We start from the raw sequence: 27,218 nt of genomic DNA, 5'->3' as shown, positions 1-27,218 counted from the left end.
ATGTGGGGGCATGGTCATTTCTTGCCAAAATGAAAGGTTGGAAATCATTTGTTCGATGTTGCAATTGTTTTTTTCCTTTATTCCAACACAAGTCAGTGTTCTTGTAGTGAATCCCCTAAAAGTGTAGTTCAAGTGCCGGAAGTTGGCACTAAACACAGACTTTTATGCTCAACTCATTTAGATATTTCCTGTTTCTAGAAACAATCCATTACGCATGTTTTTCTCACAGATGAATTAGAAAAGTTTGTCTTAGAATGAACAATGAAATAAACATTTTTAAATAACCAAATAAAGTATCTTTCTGGTATTTTCTGTCAGGGATCATAAGCAGCCAATACATTGTTTGTAAGTGAATGACAATACCAGAAAGATATTTAAGCATAGCTATCATATTTGTTTTAATTTGATACCTATTTATAGACATTTCCTTATCTGCCCCTTCATATCAGACATCAATCATTCTAAAAGACAAACACATAAGTCTCTTTCTGGATTTAGTAAAATTTAATTTATCTACAATTATCCCTCCATTCAGACATTCAGACCGATAGATTTTTTATTCATTTCAATGTGGCTCATAAACTGATAAGTTACACAATATAATACAGAAGCTGGATGCCAGTACTGGACAAAAAGTTGCAAAAATATCTCATTTTTTTTGTCTTGACATGTTTTCCGTCAGTGTTTTGCAGCATATTGTAGAGCGGGTTGGTTCTGTCGTCAAAGGGAAATGAACAGAATGAAATATAGCAGAACTGATGGGAGTGAAGATCAATTCAGCGAGCAGCACAGTGCCACGCTGCAGCTGAGCCTAACTGTATGTCAATGATAAAATGAGAATAATATTTAACCTCTTTACAGATGCATCTTTGCTACATTTGAAATCCTTCTCTCTGAATTTTACTCATGACGTGTATTAATAATTACTTAGCGTCTATTTTCTTGTGATTACAAACTATATGAAAATACATTACAATAAACACAAGACTGGTAAAATCCATCACAAACTGACGGTAAAAGTAGCAGAGATGAATGCACTGAAATCTCTTTGCTGTCACGGAAAACTGAACCAGTGGAAATAATAACTAACATGTGACAGGAAGTAAAAGAAAGATGAAGATAGCATGGCAGCCGGAGGGGAGGAACTGCTTCAATATATTAGTCCTATTCTTCAGTTTCTCAGCTGTGTTTCTGCACAGTTCTTTTTTCTGCCTGTTGACAGACAAATATTCCCATCTCTCCTTTTTCTTTTTCTTTCAGTGTTTTCCCTCTAGTCCTCGTCTTCATCATCGTCTTCTTCATCGTCGTCTGTTTGGTCCCTGGCGTCTAGATCGTCTTCATCGTCCACCTGTGAGGACAGAGTCACAGTCTAACTATAGCAAACACTCACGTCACAGCTGAGAGGACAACACAGTCACGAAATTCATCTATTGATTCGTGTTCACCAACACGATTTTCGCATTTTTTTCGTGTCACACACACACACAACGATTTTAAAAGCAATGTAAATAATAACAAATTAGAAGGAAAAACAGATTTAAAAAAAATACAGATTTCAGTATTCTGACACAGAACGATTTTAGAAGCAATGTATTTATATTGGTAGTATGTTTCGTGCCTGCACCAAATAATAACAAATTAGAAGGAACATTTCTTTTTTTAAATACAGATTTCAGTATTCTGAGGCTCTGAGCCCCATTTATTTTCCTCACGGACGGCAAAAAAACTCCGACATTACACAATTTAAAATAAAAGGGTTAGGCTTAGGGTAAGATATTGAGTAAGAAAATGTGTTTATGAACCACACAGCTTCTGGTCTTCCAAGACCCGACCGGACAAAAAGACGTGGTGCAGGCACGAAACATACCACCAATAGAAATACATTGCTTTTAAAATCGTTCTGTGTGACATGAAAAAATGCAAAAGTAGATTTAGTCTTTGCATTATTAAACATGAATATTTCCGAGAAGTCATGCTGAGACCTTTGCGACGCTTTTTAAACCCACTATCTGGAAAATTATTATTAATTATTTTCAGCTTCTTCAGTCACCGGTACCCTTTCGAGAAGTGGCGACAACCTCTATTTAAATCAGCTGGCCGTGCTAATTTACGACTGACAAATGAAGCTCAAGCGCAAGTTCAACCAGGAAGACCTTCTTTACTCATTCATTTACTTTTTCCATGTTACTACTCTCTCTCCTCTCAATAAGTGATCGGGGGCGTCACTCCCCAGCTTAACCAATCACTTCGCTCTATTCTCACAAGCCTATCACAGCGCTCCGCTAAACCTTTTAAATCTGCTCTCCCCCCTCTGACAGCTGTCATTTCAGGTGACTCGACGCAACCCTCCTCCACCCCTTTTCACCTCCTGTCCCTCTGAATCCAGGGTCAAGCTAAGCCACTCCCCTTCAGACCGGACCTAACTATCCATTCACCACCACCAGTGTCTAGACCCCGGGGGGTTTCATCTGATCTGATCGGTTCTCCCCTCCCGAATGATAGTCCTGCACAACGGGGCCTAATCGCCAAAACTCCATTACATTCATTTGTGTATTCCTGGCAATAAATATGTATTCTTACATCAAAAGCGTCTCTCCTGATTGAACATAAGTTATAATCATTTGGACGAGATCGTGGATGAAAAATATGGGTAACAAGGGCTAAAAGTGTAACTAGTGGGTCATTTTCAATCAATTTACTGGTGTCCACAATCTAAATTTCAGCAGTAAAAATCAAACATGTTGATTCATTGATGATCAAACAATCACGTTACCTGAACAAGTTTTAAGCCTATACTTGCATCTCTTATGCTTTTTAATATTTCAGGTTATTTCTAGTTGTTTATTATTTTGTACTCATGTATTTACTTGCTTGTGTAGGAAACCTTCATCCTGATCAGGTTTAGTTGAGTGAAGCTCCACAGCAGTAGAGCCTTATAGCACTTATAAGATGAAGATTTAAAACCTGATTATTGTAGATAAATAATTAAATATAATTCTGATGGTGTACCGGTTCTCCCAGGGCTTTGAGCTTCAGCTTGAGGCTGTGGATCTTCTGGTCCTGGTCGGCCAGCAGCATCAGAAGGTCGTCCTGCTCCTTCTTCGACTCCTGCACCTCCGTCTGCAGCTGGGCCTTCTCCGTCTGCAAGATGGCCGCCGTGCTGGTGGCTGCGGCCAGCTGCTGATCCAGATCCACCCGGCTCTTTGACAAGCTCTTCGACTCCTCCTGGAATGAATGATGAGAGAATAATCCATAAATACAAACAATGGGAACCTGACTCTGGAGAAAAAGCTTATACTTTGGAAAAGATGAGAGCCTGACATTTATTGTTTATTATTGACATTTTGGTTTTAGCTGACTGGTTGTCTATTTTTTTTTTTATTTGTCAGTTTGTATGTCTGTTTGTCTTCTGTGGGATGAGATTTGGAGGTGCTGATCACCAGCAGGAAACCGATGGACTGTCCACTCCAAGTAGGGAATGAGTCCTTACCCCAAGTGAAGGAGTTCAAGTATCTCGGGGTCTTGTTCTCGAGTGAGGGTACAATGGAGCGTGAGATGGGCCGGAGAATCGGAGCAGCTGGAGCGGTACTGCAGTCGCTTTACCGCACCGTTGTGACGAAAAGAGAGCTGAGCCAGAAGGCAAAGCTCTCTGTCTACCGGGCCATTTTCGTGGCCATGAAGGATGGGTCATGACCGAAAGAACGAGATTGCGGATACAAGCGGCCGAGATGGGTTTTCTCCGCAGGGTGGCTGGCGTCTCCCTTAGTGATAAGGTGAGAAGTTCAGTCATCCGGGAGGGACTCGGAGTTGAACCGCTCCTCCTTCGCGTCAAGAGGAGCCAGTTGAGGTAGTTCGGGCACCTAGTAAGGATGCCACCTGGGCGCCTCCCTAGGGAGGTGTTCCAGGCACGTCCAGCTGGGAGGAGACCAAGGGGTAGACCTAGGACCAGGTGGAGCCTGGGAGCGCCTTGGGATCCCCCAGTCAGAGCTGGTTGATGTGGCCAGGGAAAGGAACGTTTGGGGCTCTCTGCTGGAACTGCTACCTCTGCGACCCGACCACGGATAAACGGGAGAAGATGGATGGATGTTTGTCTTCTGTCTGTGTGGGATCTTTTTGCCCAGTATTTACATTGTTATTCTACCTATTTTTCTATAAAGTGAAGATTTGTTTACCTACTTTTGATACATGCTCTGATAGAATAACTGTATGCTGTTGAAAAAACCCAATAAATGGAAAAGGTGAGAGCCAACCGGTGTTATAATATTAGAAGTCAATTGGTCGAGGTAAAGTGATGTTTCAGTCATGCTCGGATATTAACAAACAGTTTTCCTACACACCTTGAGTCTCTCTGTCTCGCTCGTCTGAGCTGCCAGTCTGCTCTCCACTTCCGCCATCTTGGCAGCGTCTAACGAGCCGTCACTGCTGGAGACCGCCTCCGAGGACTGAGAGGAACCAGTCATTCATTTAGTATCTGTCAATAATGATGTGATCTTTTTGGTATTTAATGTGATTTTTGCGTGATATTTACCACAGCTTCGGCTTTTCGGAGCAGCTCTTGTCTCTCTGTCTTCATCTGGTCGATTTCTGTCGCCTGGGAATGGACCTGACTCCTCAGAGCATCAAGCTCCTGCAACACAGAGAGTCAAAGACTTTAAAATGCATTTAACATTTAACTCAAAGAATGGTTGAGAAACAAACATCCGTGCAATCACCGCTAAATGCACTTTAACACAGGGGTATCTTCTCTTGCACTATATATGTCGTTGCTGCTATATTGTATCACCATGTCATAAATACTTGTGTATGCTGCTCTTGCTCTTTTGCACTTTTTGCATATCATGTATTTTGTTTTTGCTATGTTTGTCAAATGTAAACTTCTTAAATGTTTTATGCGAGGGACTGCGGATGGAAATGAGCTCAAAGCTAAATCTGGCACTGTTACGCTTGACACATTGTAATGTTTTAAGTGTTCATTACTGTGCATTGTCCCTGCCAAATAAACGATTAAATAAATAAATAAACATGTAGATTGATTAACTGAAATGTTAAAATGATTAAGCTTAAGGGGTAAGTCTGGTGGTATTCAATGATCATAGAGGGAAGTAATCCAAAAGCATTTCAATGGGAGGAAGTATGCGAAGGTATACTAAGGTTTTCATCTTTCATGGGAGTTGTAGATAAAATCAGAAATCAATAATAATGCCAGCCTCATCCTTCACACATTATTATTGAAAAAGGTCAGTTTTATGTTTCTAAAAAGGGGAAACAGTGTATCAGTGATGAATCTCACCTTGAGCATTTCTGTGTTGTCTGATGCTGCCGAACCTTCTGCTGTCTCTGATCTCTACAGTCACAGAGAAAACAGAGAGGACACAGGAAACATTAGTGATGCTCCGATCGATCTATCAGTGCTCTCTATAAAGGCCGATCAGGAGAGCCGATCACATTACGTAAAATACATGACACTTTTCTCTGTGTGAGGCAAAACAAGCTCACCAAAATGGCTTCACCGGTCTGGCAGTATTTTAAGGTGTCCGAAAATGACAATAAAATAGCGGTATGCAACGTGTGTGTGAAGCAGAAATCCTGCAGCTCCGCCCGCTGTGACGGAGCGGTGAGCGGAGCAAAACACACACTCAGAGTTAGACCTAACACACTTAGCTATTTTATCTACCTCTGGAACAAGCTAAACTAGTTATAAATATATTTATTCTTCACTGTCGGGTCACTCATTACTGGATCAGTGAGCTGCATGAGATACTGATGGGCTGTCAGGAGAGAGAGGGAGAGGGGGAGAGAGAGAGAGAGGAGAGAGAGAGAGAGAGAGAGGGGAGAGAGAGAGAGAGAGAGAGAGGAGAAAAGAGAGCGCTTCCGCTAATTTCTCCCGTGTTATTATCCAAAGTTAATGTAAACTTGAATAATGTACTTAATTTGAATGTAATAATTATGTTGGTTGTTGTTTGTGGAAGCGCCAGTGAATGAGCCCCATTAACTGAGTTTTAAACATCACTTTAAATGGAAGATCCCCATAGGCCCCGCCCACTCGATCGGATCGGCGATCGGTATTGGCCGATACTGATTCCGGACCCAAAATTGGCGATCGGAGCATCCCTAATTAATGATGCACTTTTTTTCTGTGAAATGATTAAAGTAAAACCCCAATTGTAGAATAACAATCAAAACAGATTAAGCCTTTAAGAAAATTTAATTCATTTCATCTGCTGATTATTTTCTTATACCTGGTCGATAGAATGTCATAGAAATGTGAAAAAATCATTATGGGAGTTTCCGAGGAATGGAAGACTAAAGCTGCTATTATTATTATTATTATTATTATCATTATTATTATTATTATTATAAAGAAATAAGGGTCCCAAAAAAAACCCTCAATAATTAAATAAATGTGCAGTTTAATATAACTTTTATGTGACACCAGCAAGACACACCCGCTTATTAACATATGGATAAAGAAATAACATTATAGCATAATTAATATTGCATTTTAAATTAAGCTGCACATGAATTTGATTATAGAGGCTTTTACTTCTACATTTAGAAATACATTTTTAAGTCAAGACATTTGTGTATTAATGTATTATAATGACAGCTTTGTTCCAGAACCAAAAGGTGACACATAACATGTTAGAGTGTCGTCACATCTAAGAAGGCAATACTTGGAAATGTTTCACTTTTTGGCTTTAAAAGTATCTTTGATGATACATAGATAACTAAATAAATACCTATTACTCTCTGTGCATGGACAGATACAGCTGTAATACATTCAGGGTTCCCCGTGGAAAGTGTTTCTCACCAAATATGGTTAGAAGTTTTGTCATAAGAATGTATATGTTGTTTTAAGGAGTTTTGGTTAGCCTGAAATCTGTAGTTGTTTTCTTTTATTGTGATGTTGTCTGGCTGTTACCACGACAGTGAAGGTGTGGTTTGAAGTCATCTGTTATTCTAATGGCGCATTTCCACTACAGGGCCTCGCTCGGCCTCGCTCGGTATGGCTAGGCCTCGTTAGGCCTTGTTAGGACTGGCTCACTTTATGCTGCGTTTCCATTACAGTTTAGTAGCTGGGGCAGTAACTATAGTAACGCAGTGTAGGCGGAGCCGTGACGTCATCTTCAATGAGAACCACAGAAAAACAACATCAGCCGTTAGCTGTTAGCACTCAGAGCTCACAGCTCCTCATATCTGTTCAGAAACTAGACAAAAGTTAAACAAGTACAAACCACAGACTGCCTGTGTCATGGTGAATACAGTCGCTGCTTTATTTATGTCTGTATAGGCCGTTGTTGTGAGTGTGGACGGTCGGGGCATATACTGCGTTAGCTTAGCCAATCTCCATTTAGAAAACACACATTTTAAAAGGTTTTTCGCCTGCCGTCTGTCTGCAGACTTGTCAAAGCATTAATTCATGCTTTTTACTAACCGGTATTAGTATGTTGTTACTTCGGCATCATTTTGAAGCGTGTATTACAATTAAATCACGGTCAAATATGTTCATCTTGTTGTAGTTGTAGCCCCCTTGCCAGCGATTCTCTCTCTAGTTTAGCATACTCAGCCCGACTCAGCCTGGTTGTTGGCCCAGAAAGAACCTCGATTTTATGGGGCCAGAAAAACTGTGAAATAGTACCCGCTAGCCGGTAATTACGCCAAGTGGAAACGCAACCAAAAACGGGCCGGGCACGGCACGGCACGGCACGCTTAAACCGAGCTCCGCGCTGTAGTGGAAATGCGCCATAAGTCTACCTGCTGTTTATGTGTTATGCCTGGAGGAAACAAGACACCATTTGTGTAATCAAGTAAATTGTATTTGTTATGATTGGTAATGCAGTTTGTCTGACAATAAATCAGATTCTGGTGTTTGAACGTGATCACTGTTGCTGTTTGGGAAACACTCCCCAGCGAGTCACACAGTTGTGTGTTCATACACCTCCACTTAGAGCTTAGACAAACAAACACAGACTGTGCGTAGACATTACTAACCAGGGTGTTGATGAGAGCGTCTTTGTCACTGAGCTGTGTCTGCAGGAGTGTGTGTTGCTGCCGGAGCTCCTCCAGATCCTCTCTGAGCTGCGAGAGCTCCTCCGTCTGCAGCCCGTTCACCTGAGAGTCCGCCTGGCTGTTCGCCTGAGACTGGCTGTCCTTACCTGGAGGTGAAACACACAGTTAAAACACACACACACACACACACACAATAATACAGCCGGATCGGTACTGGATTCTTCAGGTAGATACAGATTTCTATACTCATATTATTTCGCTATATATCAGCCTTGAGCCTTATCAGAATAATTATGTTTTAGCTTATCGTAATAATAATAATAATTTTACGGTACAACAGCATTTTTCTGTTGTGTTTATACCCTGTTGAGTTTTGTTTAGTAAATCACCAATGAGTAGGCCAAAAAGATGCCAGAATAAACAGCATGGTTTATCTAACAATTTTTCAAACGTGGTGATTGTACAGAACATTGCACTTTTTTGGTAACATAGGCAGAGATTCCTATTTATTTATTCACTGTTTTAGTTTAGGGGTTTTATTTAAGTAATGATTATTTGTTAAGGATATGTAATAGTTAATTATAGTTCAAAGTTATTAATCCTTTAGACTAGTGTATTTCTCCAAAATATTATTATTTCCCTTTCAGACCTCTAAATATGTTGTAAAACTATCTTAAGACGTCGCTGCATATCCCTGGTGCATCGTATCTCAGCAATGAAGCTGTAAAATGTTATCATCAACATGGACGGTGGCCAAAAAAATTGAAACAAGAACTGGGTTGTTAAAAATAAATAAATAAATCACACGGAAATGTAATTGAATACTTTTTTCTATTGCAGAAAATTCCTCTTCTTTGCAAGACATAGAGCACTTTTACCCAGCGGACAGAAACACCTGTTACCTGTCAACCAATGAGATGAACTCACCTAGTTTGAGCTTGATGATGTTGTACTGGTCTTTGTGCTGCTGGATCTGGGACAGCTGCTGTGTGACCGTCGTCTGCATCTGTTCGCTCTGAGACGTCATGGTCGCTACCTGCTCCTTCAGCTCCTGGATCTGAGCATCCTGAGGGTCACACAGTCACAATCAAACAGTCAATGGCACGAACATCAAATATAAGTAACATCATATACACCGAAATAAAACCCAAGCATGCTCAATAAGTGTAATGTCAAGTCAAAGTCAACTTTATTGTCAATCTTCCAGTTTGTGTGAAAGACAGAGAGATCGAAATACCGTTTCCCACAATCCCGAATACAAAAACAAATGTGTGCAAATATGTATATACCTATATATACACACTCAAAGACACATTTATACATATGCAGACCAGGGTTTCCGTTAGCCGGTAATTACACATTTTTAGCTGATAAAATTGATTAAAAACCGGTAAATTAAAAACCTGCCGGTCAAAATGTCCGGTAATAATTAGGGATGCTCCGATCGATTGGCCGCCGATCATTATCGGCCGATATTCACTCTTAATAGTTTGATCGGTTCTCTCTATAAAGGCCGATCAGGAGAGCTTGATCTGATCGATATGGACATAAACGCGAGTGAAGTATAACCGGACGCGAGAGAGAGATCAAAGATCAGATCAGCTGCTGCTGAGTCTGACGGAGACACGCAGCTCTGATCACCTGAAGCCCCGCCCACTGTTTAGCGAGCTGCATGAGATACAGACGGGCTGTCAGGAGAGAGAGAGAGAGAGAGAGAGAGAGAGAGAGAGAGAGAGAGAGAGAGAGAGAGAGAGAGAGAGAGAGAGAGAGAGAGAGAGAGAGAGAGAGAGAGGATCCGTTTCTCCCGTGTTCTTATGGAAAGTTATCTTCATCTACTATAAGTCGTTTGTTTGAATGTAATAATTATGTTGTTTGTTGTTTGGGGAAGCGCATCATTTTTTGAAAAATGAATCTGAACTTTTCGATCCGTTACGATTATAAACTGAAGCAATATATAAATGAGCCCCATTAACTGAGTTTTAAACATCAGTATATCCGGTCATAGTCCGGTAATTACCTGCTAACGGAAACTCTGCTACACAATTCTTATTCTTATTATTATTGAAACATCACCGGTAGGCTAAGTTTCGAATTTGTCCGGTAAAATAAATTATTTCCAGACCGGCAAAACAACATTTTAGCGGAAACCCTGATGCAGACATTAAGACCTAAATAAAAGCACAACAATCAATATGTACAAAAATAACAGTCACTTCAATATCTTTGTTTACCTGTTCTCGGATCAGGTCCTTGTACTGCATTACAATATTATCATGTTGTTCTAAAGTCTTCTTCACATCCTCCTCCTTCTTCTCATCCTCGCTGGATTTGTGAACTGCTTTTGTGATCACACCTGTTTAGAGTAGCGGGTAAAAAAACTAAGTTAAACTCTGCCATGACAGATGAACTATTGCTGGCTGTGTGGAAGAGGCTCCGACTGACCCTCCAGCTCTTTGACCAGCTTGGTGAACTCGTGGTCGAACAGCATCTGCTCCGGAGACAGGAACACAGGCTGAGGCTTCTGGGCCGCCCGCGAGTACAGCTCGTGTTTGGTGATGAAGCCGAGCTTCTCCACAAAGTTCTCCTTTCCAATCCGCTTCTCGATGAGCTGCTTCAGCTTATCTCTGAGGAGGACAGAGACAACATGGCAGGGCTTAAAGAGGATACAGCTTGTTTCAACAGATTCAAAATATCTAAACTTTGTATAACTTTGGCATAGGTGCATAGGAACAATTCTAGAAAAACTTGATTACTTATCCATATAATATTTGTCTAAGTGCGTAACTATAATAGTTTTTGCACATTCAAAAGAGTCTCATACTGTACTTGTATATAAAGAACATATCACACAGAGATATTTTATTCTCAATGAGAAATTCAGCCAAAAATATCCACAATATGGAACTGCAAGAGAACTAAGGTTTTGGAGTAATTGGAATACTGCAGATCATGCAACTGTGTTTAGGGGAGCAGTCTAAAGTGTGTGTGAGGACACCACTTACTTGGTGTAGTTTTCCAGCGAGTTGTCGTTGTAAAAGATGCAGATGCCGAGCAGCAGCGCACACAGACCCTGGACCAGCCGCTCATCCTCCCCCAAGTTCTCTGAGATCTGAGCTGTCAGCTGCAGAGTCAGAGTCAAGGGTCCACACAGGCTCACACTCACACACAACAATACTATTTAATGCATAACCTTCAATCTGAATAAGAAGATTAAACTGAATTCCTCAAAAGTTATTATTTCAAAATGAGAGTCAATCTGAAATCAATTCAGATTAATATTAAGGAACCGTTTATGAACTACTTTTTAAAGAAAACTATGACTAAATCTTAGAACGGCAACCTCAATTGGAATTCTTCAAAGTAAATTAAAGACCTATCTTTTTATTGTTTTTACATATTTTAATCATGTTCCTCATTTGTCATTGTGATGTTTTTGTCATACTCTGTAAAGCACTTTGGGCTGCGTCAAGCATGAAAGGTGCTATATAAATAAAGTTTATTAATATTATATTTATTATTAAATACAGACATGTATTGTAATGAAATGTGTCGATAGGCTTGCAATTATTTTGAAGGATACAAAAGGAACGTTCTCCTGGTTGTGTAGAAAGTGAGTGACAGCGATGGGACAGTTGTTGATCCAGGTGCACAGCAGCATGAGGAGGCCCACGCGGGTCTGCACCTTACTGCCCTGTGGAGGAAAAACAACAATAATAATAAAATAAATGTGGTAATAAATGTTCTTCTTGAGTGACAGGAAAACTACTGATAAAAGTCCAAATATGTTATTTTCTGGAGATATTAAAACACTTGGAGTTAAGGCAATGAGGAAACAGAATTGACGTACTTTAAAGCAAATCATCAGATTTACCACTAATGTTTTAATAACTATAATTCTACTTATAGCAAGTCATCATGTGCAGCAGGAATCTTACAAAACTATTGACAGTATATCAAATTCAGGAAAACTGATAAAACTGATAAAGAGTGACAAAAAATGATAAAATGGCAACAAAGGTTGTGATTATGAGTTGATGGTAAAATAAACAAGCATTAATTTAGTTAGCACACTTCTCAATAAGTCAAATCTTCCCATCCTGACATGGGAAACAGATTAATCTTCAACAAAAGAAGGAAATGGTTAGGTAAACCTATTCATTTCCTAAATGGAAGCACTTCAATCACATCAACCGTTAGTAGTTCTTAAAGTTATCACAAACAAAACACTAGGACACAAAACTCATACAATATATTGATTCCAAAAGTACACAATTAATTTCTGGTTGCCAATTTTAATTGTGTGTGCGACTGATGCCTGGCAATACAAGTAATACAAAATTGTTACTGTGTCTCCAACTATCAGCACATGCAAAGCAAAACCCACTGAATGTGCTTTTACGAACACAAAAGGAAGTGTAATAATAGAAAAGTGATAGACAGGTTTCAGATCTGCCACAGACCGCAACCTGGAGTCCCTTTGGTTGTTAAAAAAAGTCAGCTTTTATACAGAAAAATAATGCAGAATAATGTGGAAAAGTAAAAAAAGACTTAAAAATGATGAAATTCCATCCACAATGCAGACTGCCCAGCCAGAGATGATCTGTCATTTCTACACTGTAGGTGAGGCTGCAAACAAGCTGGTGCATTAACACTTATCATGCTTTCAGAAGAGCAGATATCTTTCTTAAAGTTTAATAAGATCTGAGCAATGAAGGTGGGGAAGAAAAACTTATCAGCATTAAAAACTATAAAAACGTACAAAATCACCTTTTCAGATTTAATCTCCAAATGTGATGCAATGCAAAAATGAAGAGGAAAACAAATAGACAGGAACAAGACCACAAGCATTTACTCAGAAACATTTGCCTTTTTCAAAAAACAAAGTATACACCGTGCTTCTGTAAGTGTTTGTGCGGTGAATTGTGTTTAAAACAACCGCTACTAACGAACTAAAACTGAAGTCCAAGACTCAAGTGAGAGAAATAAAGACACATCCACATCTGCCGTTTGCTTTACATAAAGGATCAGGACTTATATAACTACCGGATGTCCGTGCTCCTCCCCCCTGTAACCAATCTGATTATTTGCAGTCATCATGACAAATAGCATAGAGCTTAATCTCAGGGTCAGCTCCTTCGTTCATGCACGTCTCCTGATGCCACACTAATCTAATACTGCTCGATTTCCTGCACTCCTCCCCCACTAGGAAGTGTAATTTCAAGAAGCCATTTTCATCCTTTGTGGGTTTGCAAAGACCCTTTTTGTCAATTGTCGTCTGGCATGAACTACAACCCTACATGAAGCCTTGGTGCTTGCTTCTCGTTATCTCTTATGGCTGAACATGACAAAGTAAGTAAGGTGGAGGTCTGAGGGGGGCTGCGTTTTGATCCTTCGCTACAGACATAACTAGCGTAAACAGGAAGAGAAGAATAATTGGCTGCTCCAAGGGAGGCATGAAGAGAGTAATGCAAACTGAGAAACTCCCAGGAAAACCGTGAGGGCTGAGTAAATTGAGTTGAATAATTTCAACCTTCATCTTGTAGCCATTAATATATGTTTAACCACCTGAATCCACATGGGATATTTAACTAATCATTATAACTATAACATTTTCTGGCACCTGCATTTGCAAGCAGGTACATGTAAGAAAAAGGAACCAGACAAACAAGAGAGGAGATCTCTCACTTGGACAGGAAAAGGCCCCAAAGCTGCAGCAGCAAACTTCCTGAACACACAGATAAGGGTGTTGCAAACAAACCAGTGACAGCTCAACGGTGTTAGGATGACAAACCCACAAAAAAAAAAACAAGCTGCTTGGCTGTCCATGTGTGTACTTCCCCACGAGTGCACACAGTGAGAGCAACTAGTGTGCCACCCTGATGAGGAAGAGCGGGGTCAAAGCCAGAGGTTAGGGGTGAAAGAGGGGTGGTAGAGAGTTAAAGTGAAGCAAGATCCCCAAACATGTGGGCCAACAAGACCACTACTACAGATGCCAGGCCAAAATAACCAGCTTAGATGCTGCCCAAACACTCACAAAACACACACACACACAAACACACACACAAACACACAAACACACACGCGTTACTTACCCGCCGGGCGATCTTATCTCCCTGCAAAACCACATAATGTTACACCGTTCTTTTCACCGTTGTTGTTGACACTTCAGTATTAACCATAGACTGTAACCCTAATTTGCCCCAGAATCCTTCCTATCCAGACACACAGGTAACCTCTTCTTCGTTCCTGCAACTAAGGGTTCTCTTCCTACCTGTGAGAGGATGTTGGTGCATTGCTGCAGCAGGGAGACGGGGGGCTTCCCCAGGCTGGTGGCCAGCTGGACCCTCAGCAGCTGCTCCTTCTGGGTGAGGTTGTCCTGCAGGGCGTGGGCCAGGGCCACGGAGGCACACCAGTTGGAGAGAGAGTCCGCTGAGAACAGGCCTCCGCACAGCAGCTGGCCCGCGGAGATGGAATTGGCTGACGGAGAAATGTGAGCCAGTCAGTAACGGATTATTTTGTACATACTTCAAATAATTAAGCAATATTTACCATTATTCAGTCATATTTAGATGTGTTCATGTGCATTGTGTAAATTATAGTGTACGACAACAACTGTTCAACATCTTAGAAATGATATAACCTAAAGAAATATAAATGTATTACACCTCAAAAGCTAAAGAACCACATATTTGTAACTTTTCCCACCAATAGAGTGCCACAGTGACGCGTCCTAAAACCCGGAAGTAAACTCCTTCCGGTTCCTTCGACAAAAACCAATGCAATTTCTCCATAGGATTTTGGAAAATAGCTCGAAATAATGGTTGACACACATTGAAGAGACAGATCACGTTTTGTTCAGCCGGATAATATCCACATGTCTACCCTACTTTTATAATTTTCGAATCATAAATCTATCTGATTCGAGAATAGTAGGGTAGACATGTGGATAATTTGTGTCAACCACAGACCTTATTTCGAGCTATTTTCCAAAGTCCTATGGAGAAATTGCATTGGTTTTTGTCGAAGGAACCGGAAGTGGTAAAATGCCAACTTAATTCCGGGTTTTAGGACGCGTCACTGTGGTACTCTATAAAGCTAATTCGTTACAATTAAGCATTTTATTTTAAATATTATAATTATTATTTTTTTAAGCTTATTTCTATGAGTGAAGTGCTTCAATTTAATAGCATCGCAGCATATTTTCTCCAAATGTTTTTTGTTATTATATATAAACAGCCTGTCAGTGTTTTACATTTGTTGAATCCAAAGCATAACTACTAAAAAAAAAAGGCGGCTTTAAGACTTTGCACTCTTGAGAAGATATAAAACAACTGAAGTACGGTTGGTACGAGGGAAATGATCAATGTCTTGTCAGGAGAAATTGAACTTCTAAATTCTCAACCTGGTGTAACTTACCATCAATGGTGGAGGGCAGCAGCGTAGCCACGATCTCTCCCTGTCCTTTCTGGTTCTTGTACAGGAAACACTGGAAACAGTAGAGGACGGCGCAGCGAAGCACAAACGGTTGTCTCTCATTCACCATGGACATGAGCAGCACCACGATGGCTGGTCTATGGACAGAGGAAGTTCAAGTTGGATTAGTTAACTATCAGATGGAAAGTGGGGGTTTTAGGTCTCAGGATGTTTCTTACCTGGGTGGGTTTGAAGGAGCGTTGACGGATGCAAAGTAATCCTGGTTGACCTGTGACCCCCGGATGACCTCTGACACAGTGTTGATGGTCTGAAAAAAAGCAGTTGGATCAATATGGAGGACTAAAACTGCCTTTGTAACATATTAAAAAAATCAAAACAACTCAATAAATAATTATAAATAATTAGAGAATCTAAAATCAATAAATGTGCAGGTTAATTTTAAAAGTGTTAAGCACTAGTTTTTATTAGAAAATAAATTAGTACAAAAATAAGACATTTCTCAAATCAGTTTATTTAATTATGATTATTTTGGTGGGTATTTTTTTGCTTTTAAATGTACCTGAATATTTATTTCATAATTAAAGCTTTATTTATGCATTTCCTTTATTTATTAATGTATAAATATAAGCAAAAAAAAAGAATGTTGTGTGTCTCAAAAGGGGCCAATCCTTCCGAGTAAACAACTGTTTCTTCTGGGTGTACTGGGTATTGCTTTCTGTCATTACCTCAGTGAGGATGTCAGCAGGCACCCCCGTGGCCATGAGGATGGTGCACAGCTGCTGCAGCAGGCCGCACTGGTACATGGACTTCTGACAGCTGGCTGAAGCTCCAGGGGAGTTCACCGGAGACACCATGACTCGCACCAACTGGGAACAGAACATTGTGCAAGGTTATAGCAAACAAAATGCCATTGTTCTGCTCGCTTCATTTGTGAAATGGTTGAAGCAACACGTCAACCTGACTGCTCTGCGTTACCTGCAGCATGAGGTGGAGGTTGGTGACCTTCTGTGCAGACCAGCCAGAGTTATCATCCCCGACCTCGAACCAGGGCTTCATCCTCTGGATGTACGAGCCCTCCTTGAAGAAGTTCTGGTTGGAGCTGTTGTTCTTCAGCAGGTTGAGCAGCAGCAGCAAGCAATCCTCCACCACGATACCTGCAGGCAGAGAAGGATGTGCATCAGGACATATCTCACAAGAAAAACAATATTCATACGGTTTCATGTCAAGAAACTGGATTGTCATATTTCAAAATCCTTTTACCTCCATCGCTGCTGCCCTCTTCTGTGATGATGTCTAGAAGACGCTCAAATGCGCTTTCAAATGCCACGATTTTCTGAATAGCAGCATTGCTTTTGGTCAGCTGTTGAAGCAACAGCAGGCCCTGTTGGAATGAAATACAAGTTGTAAAAATAGTTTTGAATTACACAGTTAGAGTTCAGACACGCTGTATAAGGTTCAGGAAATATCAGGATGTACAGTTTAAAACCTGAGTTTATCATCATAGAAATGCACTTTTGTTACAATGCATGTATGCAAGTGGTCAAGGAAGTGTTTTGCTGGTTGTATTACACATTAATTATTTGTATAGTTATTTATTATATAGTTTAGTATTTTGATAGGCTTCAAAGTCCGAATGAGATGGCTGCGTTCTTGCACACAGAGCTAAACTAAGTCTAAACATGGCAGCAGTTTCACAGGTTTCCATAAACGTTTTATAACAAAATGTCAGCTTAAACTGAAATACTTACATCATTACGGATCACTTCTCTAGAGTCTGCCAATAAGTCCATCAATCTGGAAACACCTGCGAATGAATGAATCAAAAGGTTTGATTAAATACTGGTTGATCTAAAACACAAAACATTTAGCAATAATAAAAAAATACTGTCTGACAATCTGACTATCTTTTGTTGTGAGTTGCCAACTGTTCCAGAGAGAACAGGTGCTCTCAGTAAAAGGATAGAGATATGTTGATATAAAACTGAGGGTGAGTAAACCCCTGATAACTCTAAACAGGTCACATGTGCAGAGGAGACACTCACCCATGGGGCTGACCAGAATAATCCCCTGGACCTGGACCCCCTGGTTCTTCAGGAGAGCGGTCAACAGCTTCACCCCGGGCCAGCGTACGTGAAAGTCAAACTCCTAAGAAATAAAACACATCAATGCATAAATGTGTCAGGCTGTGTTGAGACAAATATAAAACCAAAGACTCTCGCCACTCGAGTAGACAGTGCTCAGTACCTCCAGCAGACTGAGAATCAGAGTGATGTGTTCGGGGTCCTGAATGAACTGCTCTGTGAACTGAGCCCCGAGGTCATCAGACTGCTTCTGCATGGCCTCATCTGTGAAGGAGAATGAAATATAACATTAGTTACGTTTCCAATAAGCACTACAGCAGCAGTGCAGTGAGGGGACCAGCTGGTTTGTTCATAACCATCAGCCCGAGTTAGAAAGCTTCATCAGATCTTCTCAAAATGACTTTATCACTGGTGGTTTTCTGCTAATGAATTGTGACTTTACAAGGAATATGTAAAGCCATTTGAGAAATGTGCAAATGCTCAGGGTGATAGTTGTGAACACGCCTTTAGGGAAACAAAAATGGGGGATGAGGGACAGCTGGGTGGGAGGGTGAACAGGGGGAGCTCAGTAGGGTTACTATGTACACACAGGAATTTAACATTTAACGTGGGACGACAGAGAGCTTTTTTTAGTGTAACAACATGGTGAGAAACCCCACTGCACTCAGATTAATTGCATACCCACCTAGTAATCTGGACATACCTTGTTCTTTCTCTAAGATTTCTGCTTCCATCCAAAAACAATGTTGTGACATTTAAAATGTATATTAGAAGTTGCAGTAATCAATATGTTTATATTTCCAATGGATCAAATAAAGGGCTGTTTTCAGATGTACATTCTTCCTTTTCCTGGAGATATAAATGTATTCAGAGTGCTGCTCGACTGCCCCGTTCATACAGGTACACGCCTCCCTTTGTGGCTTCAAGCATTATGGAAAGATGGATGGATTACACAAGACAGATTTTACATATAGTATAATGCTAATAATAGTAGTGTAGCCTATCCTTTATGCACTGCGTAGAACATATTTAAGGTATGGATAAACAATTTGAATAAAAGCTACGCAGCATTGAATGTTAATTTTGTATTTGAATCAACATTGTGACAGAGCGTTACACTTCTCGGTACAGCACTAGAATCAAAGGGGCAACAAGATATGACACGTAAACAGACAAGAGGTGTTGGGAAGTGATTAGTGAAGCACTCATGTTACCACCCAAAACACCTTGCACTCACTTTTCCAGTTTCAACCCATTTTAGTGCAGTTAGTTAGATAGCAGCTTAATTACTACATTTGCAAAAGCTTGTTTTCAGTACTGACCAGGCATGGAAACATTCTTATGCTTCCCTGAGGCAGGGATAGGGGTTACTGCGTCTGAGAGTGCGGGGGGGAAAAGGAGGTTTAAAGCCTCACCCAAAAGCCAGCATTTATTTCAACCAACCTGAAGAACCAGCTGACTGATTCTTGTGAAGATATGGCATGACAACAATCAAAAATACAGCCTTGAATTTCATCCGCTAATAAAACTCTGTGTACTGCAGCAGGTGTAAACAATACGTGCTCTTTTCCCAACCCCAAAAACAATGAATGATTGAAGTGCTGCTGGTGGTTAGGGGTGGGGGGTGGCGTCATGCACAGTTTAAAAGATGTTTACCTTCTGATTCATCTGTAGGGTTAAACATGGAAGAGAAAAGAGAGAATCTTTACACAAAGCATTCATCATCAGTGAACAGAGGAGGGGAATGCAAATTAACTTGTGTCCAGTTGAAATGAACTGAACTTATTTACACATGCAAAAAATAATGGCTCCGTCACCGGTTACTGTAGTCACACAATTAGGAAGAATTATCTTCAATGATGATCAATTTAAGGTGAAATGAATCATTTCTAGTAAGTGAGGAAGGGTTAAATACCTTGCTCTTCCTCCTCATCATTGCAGATGAGGTTGTAGAGTGTGTCCAAAGCATAGCCAAGGATTTCAGAGTCAGACCTGTTCAATTTACAGGAAAGATCGGAGAATAAACAAAACACAAGTCGCATTATTAACTCTTATCAGGACAAGGTGCCTATAGAAAAATAGAAATATTTGTATCATACCTGTCAGTTTGCAGAATGTTAATCAAGTGTTCCATCGCCTGTGTGCCAACTTCCATGCGATATTTCTAGAAAGGATCAAATGGAAGGCAAGGCAATTTTTAAGGTGATTTACAACAACAAGGCAAGTAAAAGTTATATATAAAATATTAAATAAAAGCATAAAGATTAAATACAAATTTGAGAGAACGAATTAGGACAAAAGTTCACTGTACAAACAGAAAAGGTTATTAAAAACAACTGTTTCATGAGAGGTCATTTGCAGTAGCAGATAAGAAATGTTTTTGGACTTAAACTAAAATCTTAGTGCTTTCGAATTACCAATAATATTTGAATAATACTAAATCATGAACTTTGTACCGTATTTCCTATAAAATACAGGAAGTCAACACATCTATGTCTGTGTTTTTGATCAGCGCTGATACCACTGAGCGATAATGTGAAACCCTGTGCCTTCTAAACCCCTTATTCATGCCTGAAAAACACATTACTCATGGTTGATGTGGCACACAGTAACAAAACTGTCCATGAACATAACTGAGAGGCAGCTTTGAGAGGATTCAGCAGAGTTTGACAAATCATCCATGACAGAAGAGAATATATTTACAAATATCATAATTCATTTACATGCCATTTTCTCCTTTGATGACAGCTACTGCTGCAATTTAAAAAAAAGTAAGTATGCCAAACATCTTGTGAGAAGCATCCATAATGTGGCTTAACCAAAAGCCTATCATATTCTCAGCCAGTATATGTTATCAATCCAGATGAAAAATTATGCATTCAAATATTACAGCCCTGCAATAAATCCAATCTTTTAGAAGGTAACAATGGTGTGTTTTAAAAAAAAATTTTTTAATACAGAGGTGTTTCTTGTATATTGTTCTCCGAAATTATTTCATTGCCAGAAAGACAAAGAATGTAAAAAATCTCAGTAAAACCCAACACAATTCAGCTTCTACCTCCATAAACTTAAAACGTATTGCATTGTTGTATTAGACTGAATTACTCTGTGCACAGTGTACTAGATTAACTGTGTCTGGTTTTACCTTAGAGAGGGACTTGAGGGCCCGGACAGCATCTCTGCGGTCTTCTAGTAGCGTCGAGGAGGCTACCCGGTCACACAACTTCTGGATCTGTAGAGAAATAAATCATTGATTATTTGTGCAGGCCTCATATACAGCCTAGAAGATATTTGTATGTACGCAAGTTGAAATAGGGATGATGGGGTGTGTTTTGCACATCAGTGGACACAATGTTTTCCTTTACTTCAGAAGCATGTGGTACAAGGTATCATTCAAAATGTGGTTGTTGTTTTTGTTCTCAGGAGTCCTGACATGGAAAGAAATGCATTCCTCTAATATTTGTAAATTATTGGATAAGAAAATGTGTTATTTCTTTAACATGGTCCAAACTACCATACATTTTCAAACGATAACATATGCCATATTGTTAGGGTTTTAGGAGACAAACCAGTTGGGAAACATAGGTCTAAATAACATAATTACTTAATTGTAAAACGGCTGCAATACTCCATAATTTATTTTAAGGCATTGGAAATAGATTATCCTAAGATGCTGAACAACCCAAGCACCTTGAGGAGTCACCTTGGACCTTGGATGGTGATGATAGGCCACCTTTTTATAGGCTTACCAATTATGTGAGAAGTTTGTAATCAGATCAATTGATAGTGAAAGCTAAAATTCATTGCAGAGATATATGAAGAGCATAGCAAGAGGGACAATGTTGATGTGGTACTAAATGCCTTGCATCCCATATGTTCCCAGGGTGATGAATTCCCAAGCTTAATCTAATTTAAAAAAGACACATTACCGGGATCTTTCAAAGGGTTTTAGGATCTCATCAATGTATGTTTCTCTAGGTCAAATGTTAAAATCACCCACCAACAGATACAGCCTGATGATGACATGCCAATTGAAACCTACGTCCTACGCCCTCAAATTTGGCATGATCTGTATCTTTTTTTTGGTAGACATTGATATCTACAAAGTGGCTGAACGGGTTGTGATGATTGAAATGTATTTTAAAATCCCATATTCTTTCATTCGTTTGCAATTTGAAGTGCAAAAAAAGCCCTTACCAATCACTACAAATGTTGGTTTATATCAAGAACAGGACACTGGGAACCTAGAGATGGTTACAATATCATTTAAATAGGATGTTAACATAGTTAGCTCGTGTATTCTTGGATGTAATTTGAAGATAAAGATATAGTAAACAGCCGATACTCCTTATAGTCATTATTGTCCATTTATTACAGCTACACGTAGAGAAAACAGTAGACATGTCAGACAGCCTGCTGCTAACTGACAGGTATGCTACGTTAGCTTATTAGCTTTATAACTAGCTCGTTGTTCTGATTTAGGAAGGCCTCCGTCTCTTAACATGTAATTATTGGTGTTATATGTAGGTATATAAATGCACCCTGCGTGTATAAACATGAGTTTAAATGCTGACGTGTGTGGTGTCAGTACGTCTGGAACCCTGTGGTGGTAATGTTAGCTAGCCTCAGTTAGCCTGAGTTAGCTCCAGTTAGCTTCAGTTAGCTCCAGTTATCCAGGGTGTTTCCTACCGTCTCGGCTCCGGAGGGCTGCGGCCCGGCGGCCTGTCCCCCCATCACTCCTCTGAAGAAGTTCATCTCTCCGTGCCGTATTCAAAGCGTCTCTCCTTCCGATAAATCCCCCAGACTCCCCCTTCAGTTGTCCGTGTAAAAACGACGTGAATAGAAAATGAAAAAGGTACACAATGATGATTTTCTACAGTGTACAGATCGACCCCGGAACACAAGTGTGAGGCACTGCGCATGCGCGAAGACGTGGCGATACGTGGCTGATCAGCAGAGTTCACTTATTTAAAGGGCAAGATAACAAACGTGTATGGAGAACTACATATGTCATTATAACTGGTAAAAGACTAAATACAAATAATGAATAAAGAAAGAAATGTAGGGATAAAAGTATAATTTTCGGATTCACCCCTAGTCAAGATTCCAAATTCAAAGGCTTTATTGTCATATGCACAGTGTGTATGGTAATGGGATCCGTGTATCTACTACATTTGTACTGTGTTTACAGTTTACTTGTTTACTTGTTGCTAGTACAAAAGTGTTGCAGGTGGAGAATCCTTTTCCTGGTTTTGTTCTTTTTTTCCCTTTCAATTTTGAATGTGTTGGACTTAACATACAATAAACTACTGATATCAGCCCCACTCACAACATTTGTCATGTGTACAGGTTCCTGCATCTGAGATAATTGAAATAACACGCTGCTGCTTTTGTTAATAAGCTTTACAAAACTGATAAGATTATGAAGTATGAAGGAGCTCCTTCCTTTAGTGCAGAAAAAAGTACAAGATAATCCGTTTTTATCTTCAATACTTTGAAACAGTAGGGGCAAGCTTTGGTTGTGACCTGATTGTTATTTTGAAAGTATTACACTTAGTATTTCTAATTAAAGGAACACCCTACAGTCTTTACACTCTGCCCCTTGTATTAAGTGTTTTGGGGCTTTTGAAAAGCTTGACTCCCAGAAACATCCAGAAAACATAATTAAGTGAGTCCAGGGTCTTTACTGGAACTGACACCGCCAAACCTTTTGGCCATTAGTGATGACCGAGAGGATATCATTTTGTTTTGCTCTCAGGAAAATCCTACTCATGTTTCATTTGTGAGTCTCTGTTGTTCTCTTTTGCTACATCCACGCCAATGGTGTTAAACTAATCTACAGGTGGTGGTATTATGTCACGATGTACAGTAATGTGCCAACAAAGGCAACACGAAGAAGACAACCAAGAAAACATGGAAGCACATTTTTATCAATTATTTTAATTAAATGTAATCAAAATCAGCTTGTTTTTTATGAATAAGGAAATGTATTTAAGATGCAATTTTAGACACAATCCCTTTTGGGTAAGTAACACTAAATATAGAACAGAAACAGGAAACCTCCACATTGCACCCTTAAGATGAAAACAAACAACTGCATGCATTTGTGTAAATTATTCATTTACAATTGGTATATTCAAAGGATTGAAGCTGTCTCATCCAGCAGCACCCGCTCAGTCTCCGTCACTTTTGGATGAAGATTCACTGGATGAAGAATGAAACCGTAACCTGAGTGTGGAAGAAGCTGACCTCCTGCTTGAATATACCTGGGGTAAGTTGCACGTTGATCATAAGCATAAGACCCTCCTCTGCCTGGATACTGGAGGACGTAGTAAGACATCATGTGCTGCTGGTAGAAGGTATTAGGTGGAGGAGGACGGGGGTCCTGTTCTAGTACCTTGACATAGTTTGGAGGTGGAGGTGCTGGGTTCAAAGATTCCCCAAGGAACCGCCATGGTGGGTCCTCATTTCTTTGCAGAGTAGCCAAAACATCTTTCACAAAGGAAAATATGATCATTAGGAATCAAGTCAATCACATTCACTACAGGATCTGAAATCAAAGTGCTGAGAACTTAATTAATGTCATACCTTGTTGGTCATTTGGTGTAGGTCCTTGGCGATAGTGGGCAAATCTATCCCAAACAGGGACTTGAGGAAAAGATTTCAAAAGAAAATGTCACTATTTCATAATATTGCTAAATTAAGGGATACTGCCAGGATTTTAGCAACACTGATTTCATGAGTCTAAAAAATATATATCAATCTAAATTATTTGGATGAACTCAACAATGTATTTACTTGGTTAACTGTTAATACAATAAAACATACATTTCATGCCTGTTTAAAAATTATTAAGAACTAAATGTACAAATGTGTTTGCTGGAGAACTCGAGTCTACTTACACAAATGTATAATGTATACTCCATACTGCTCCTAGTACTAGACTCCTGGTACTAGGATGGGTTAAATGCAGAGGCCACATTTCACTGTGTGTGCTGTGTGCTCTGCATGTGTGACCATTAAAAGAAGGTTTCATCCCTCCCAATTCTATTCTATACCCAAATACTAAAAAAGTACAGAAAAAATCACCTAAAAAGGATTAAATCAATCAAATTCAATCAAAGGATTAAATCAATCAAATTCAAAAGAAGATGTCACTATTTCATAATATTGTGAAATAAAAGTCCATTGCCAGGATCTTAACAACACTAATGTCATGAGTCTAATAAAAATAAATCTAAAATCTAATATATATTTTGCCTAAAAATGCTGGAGTCTGCATACACAAATGTACTACTACTACTATGTACTACCACTATTACTCCACACCCAAATACAAACAAATACAGAAAGAATCACCAGATACGAGTAGTCTAGTCAATCAAATCCCAAATTCACAAGTTTGCCTTGAATATGTTTACTATCTGTTTCATAGATCTTCTATCTGAGGAAACGTCCTTAGGGTTACAGCCCAAACGTATATATTATGTTAGTTTGAATTAAAGAATGATGTCTTTAAATCCTACCTGTGTCGTGTATCAGGGAGCACAGAAGAAGAGTCAGGGCTGCTGTTATCAGTTCCATGGTTGGTGGAAAGTTATTTCCTGCAGACCCTCTGAGAAGCCTTTTTATAGATAGGGGTGAGGCATTATTTGTTTTTTTAATGCATTAGTTTTATGACTGAGGTATTGTGTCACACTCTGTTATACTGTAATTATCATTTATACAATCATACTGGATTGAATCATTTTATCAACAGAATCCTAATTACTTTAATTACAGAGTGAATGTGAATCATAGTGTCTGTATTATTATTAATATAAGTGTTGAGAAACAATGTTAACTGAGAAACTGTCTTATCTCAGTGATGGCATTGAAAGTGAATACAAATAATACGTACATGCCCAAAAGCACAGTGAATAACTATTGTATGTATAATGCAGTCAAATTCATTTGCCCTTTCTATTTCAGGGTTAACATTTAGACTTTAAACACAAGTAATACATGTATTGATAACTACAATAAGCAGTATTTATTCCACTGTACACTGTTTAAATGTACAATCTGTTCTTGTTTTTCTTGTTTAATTTTACATGTATATAGACTCCTGCATTTACTTGGTCACTCACAACCTTCTCTGCAACATTTAGCTTATTGTATTTTATGTATATAGTTAACTTCTCCTGCATAACTTGCATTACTTATATGTATTTATTTTACATTGTTGGAGGAGCCTGGGAATTAAGATTCCCATTAAATCCGTGTATCTACGGACCATTTGTTTTTCTTTATTAAACAAGTAAACGGAAGAGCGTCTGAGAGGCGTTTTTGCTTTTTGCCTTACTAAAATGGTCTAATGGTCATTGGAGCAACATGCTGGATATCCTTCCCAGCCTCAAGGAAATACAATACAATACATGGATTCATAATAAAAAAATCTGAACATTAGATTAGAAAAATGTATAAATTAATAATGTTGCGTGTAAACATTTCCAATTTAAATATAAAATGAGAAAAAGGTTAATTTGGAAATTATTTGTCACAAAAACCTTTCTAAATTATAGTAAATTATTTAAAAATGTTTAGTCAATAAAGGTTTCCTGCCTAAAATAGTTGAAATAGAAAGTAAACTGATATTTTAATAAATATAGCAAAAAAGGGCTCCAAAAAAGGCATATATAACCTGGCCGGCATAGCCAGTGTGTATTTTTTCAAGCACCACAAGATTCAGAGTTTATAAAGTACAATTCTTGGCCATTGATTGTGTTATTTCTCCAAACACATACAGTCAAAATGTCTGTTTTTGAAGCCTTCAAATGGTGCAGGAAAAGGACTTAACATTGTATTATACTTAAAGACAGGACTATTCAGTTAAGAGAAGAGAAAAAAGGAAAGAAAATTGTTATAATGGGTGATGTAACATTAATGACAGACATAATATGAGGGCCTTGGCACTCAGACTCTAGAGTCGTCATGTTGTGATCATGGGGCATCACCCTTACAGCATCAGGACAATATCATATGGAGTCAGACACTGGAAGTGTGCTGGAGGCGTTGACTGGGACTGATGGAAGGATGAGGCTGATGAGGCTGATGAGGCTAATGAGGCTGATGAGGCTGATGAGACTGAAGAATCTGCGAGGAATGAACTAGTGGCAGAGAAATATTCATTTATTAAAAGACAGCAGCATCATAAGAGGCCAACCAGAGTGACAGGGTGTGTCACTTTGCTGAAGGATAGTTGTGACCAGCTATCCAGGATAGTCTCTAAATACTTTCCAAGGAGTAAAAATGCTGCTGCCAGAGTACTGACTGGAAGTTTTGCTGATAATATGTCCACCATATCCTCTTAAAATACTCTGTCCAATAATATCAGTCTCAGGAAGAAAGTTTTTGTAACGCTTAAATAGCAGAAAAACATGCATTCTTGTACTCAGGAGAGGACATTGACAGAGGATTACTGGAAAAGTACACAGTAAAAGTACTTCATAGTACTTGTGGGGGTAGTTTCACTAGTACTTTTTGAATTATTTTTGAATATTTTCCTTTGTGAAAGATGTTTTGGCTACTCTGCAAAGAAATGAGGACCCACCATGGCGGTTCCCTGGGGAGTCTTTGAACCCAGCACCTCCACCTCCAAACTATGTCAAGGTACTAGAACAGGACCCCCGTCCTCCTCCACTTAATACCTTC

General features: G+C 39.3%; 1 protein-coding gene across 5 annotated transcripts; it reads right to left on the bottom strand.

The window, feature by feature from the left end:
• Positions 1 to 541: 541 nt before the first annotated feature.
• Positions 542 to 22,441, bottom strand: uso1 (USO1 vesicle transport factor). Of its 5 annotated transcripts, XM_034129817.1 has the most exons (27): positions 22,215 to 22,441; positions 20,671 to 20,757; positions 19,625 to 19,689; positions 19,441 to 19,517; positions 19,182 to 19,193; positions 18,848 to 18,901; positions 17,689 to 17,789; positions 17,487 to 17,589; positions 17,193 to 17,248; positions 16,705 to 16,825; positions 16,420 to 16,598; positions 16,170 to 16,310; positions 15,663 to 15,751; positions 15,427 to 15,581; positions 14,282 to 14,487; positions 14,103 to 14,123; positions 11,591 to 11,701; positions 11,013 to 11,131; positions 10,453 to 10,634; positions 10,242 to 10,363; positions 8,938 to 9,076; positions 7,993 to 8,156; positions 5,291 to 5,344; positions 4,529 to 4,627; positions 4,338 to 4,442; positions 3,010 to 3,225; positions 542 to 1,348 (listed from the first exon to the last, which is right to left on the bottom strand). In XM_034129817.1, the coding sequence occupies exons 1-27, from the start codon at positions 22,278 to 22,280 to the stop codon at positions 1,271 to 1,273; spliced, it is 2,922 nt and encodes a 973-aa protein (XP_033985708.1). In that variant the 5' UTR covers positions 22,281 to 22,441; the 3' UTR covers positions 542 to 1,270. The 5 variants fall into 5 exon arrangements, with proteins under 5 accessions (XP_033985708.1, XP_033985709.1, XP_033985710.1 ...); XM_034129818.1 differs by lacking the exon at positions 14,103 to 14,123; XM_034129819.1 differs by lacking the exon at positions 18,848 to 18,901.
• Positions 22,442 to 27,218: the final 4,777 nt, after the last annotated feature.

The sequence above is a fragment of the Trematomus bernacchii genome, unplaced genomic scaffold, assembly GCF_902827165.1.
Source record: "Trematomus bernacchii unplaced genomic scaffold, fTreBer1.1, whole genome shotgun sequence".
In the NCBI taxonomy this organism is placed as follows: Eukaryota; Metazoa; Chordata; class Actinopteri; order Perciformes; family Nototheniidae; genus Trematomus; species Trematomus bernacchii.
This window is presented reverse-complemented; position numbering and strand designations above follow the sequence as displayed.

Coding starts and splice junctions, on each gene's coding strand:
- uso1 (XM_034129817.1), bottom strand. CDS start 22,280: ATGAACTTCTTCAGAGGAGTGATGGGGGGACAGGCCGCCGGGCCGCAG. Junction 17,790..18,847: donor TAAGAATGTTTCCATGCCTG/GTCAGTACTGAA, acceptor TCTCCTTCACAG/ATGAGGCCATGCAGAAGCAG. Junction 11,132..11,590: donor ACCAGGAGAACGTTCCTTTT/GTATCCTTCAAA, acceptor CTGACTCTGCAG/CTGACAGCTCAGATCTCAGA.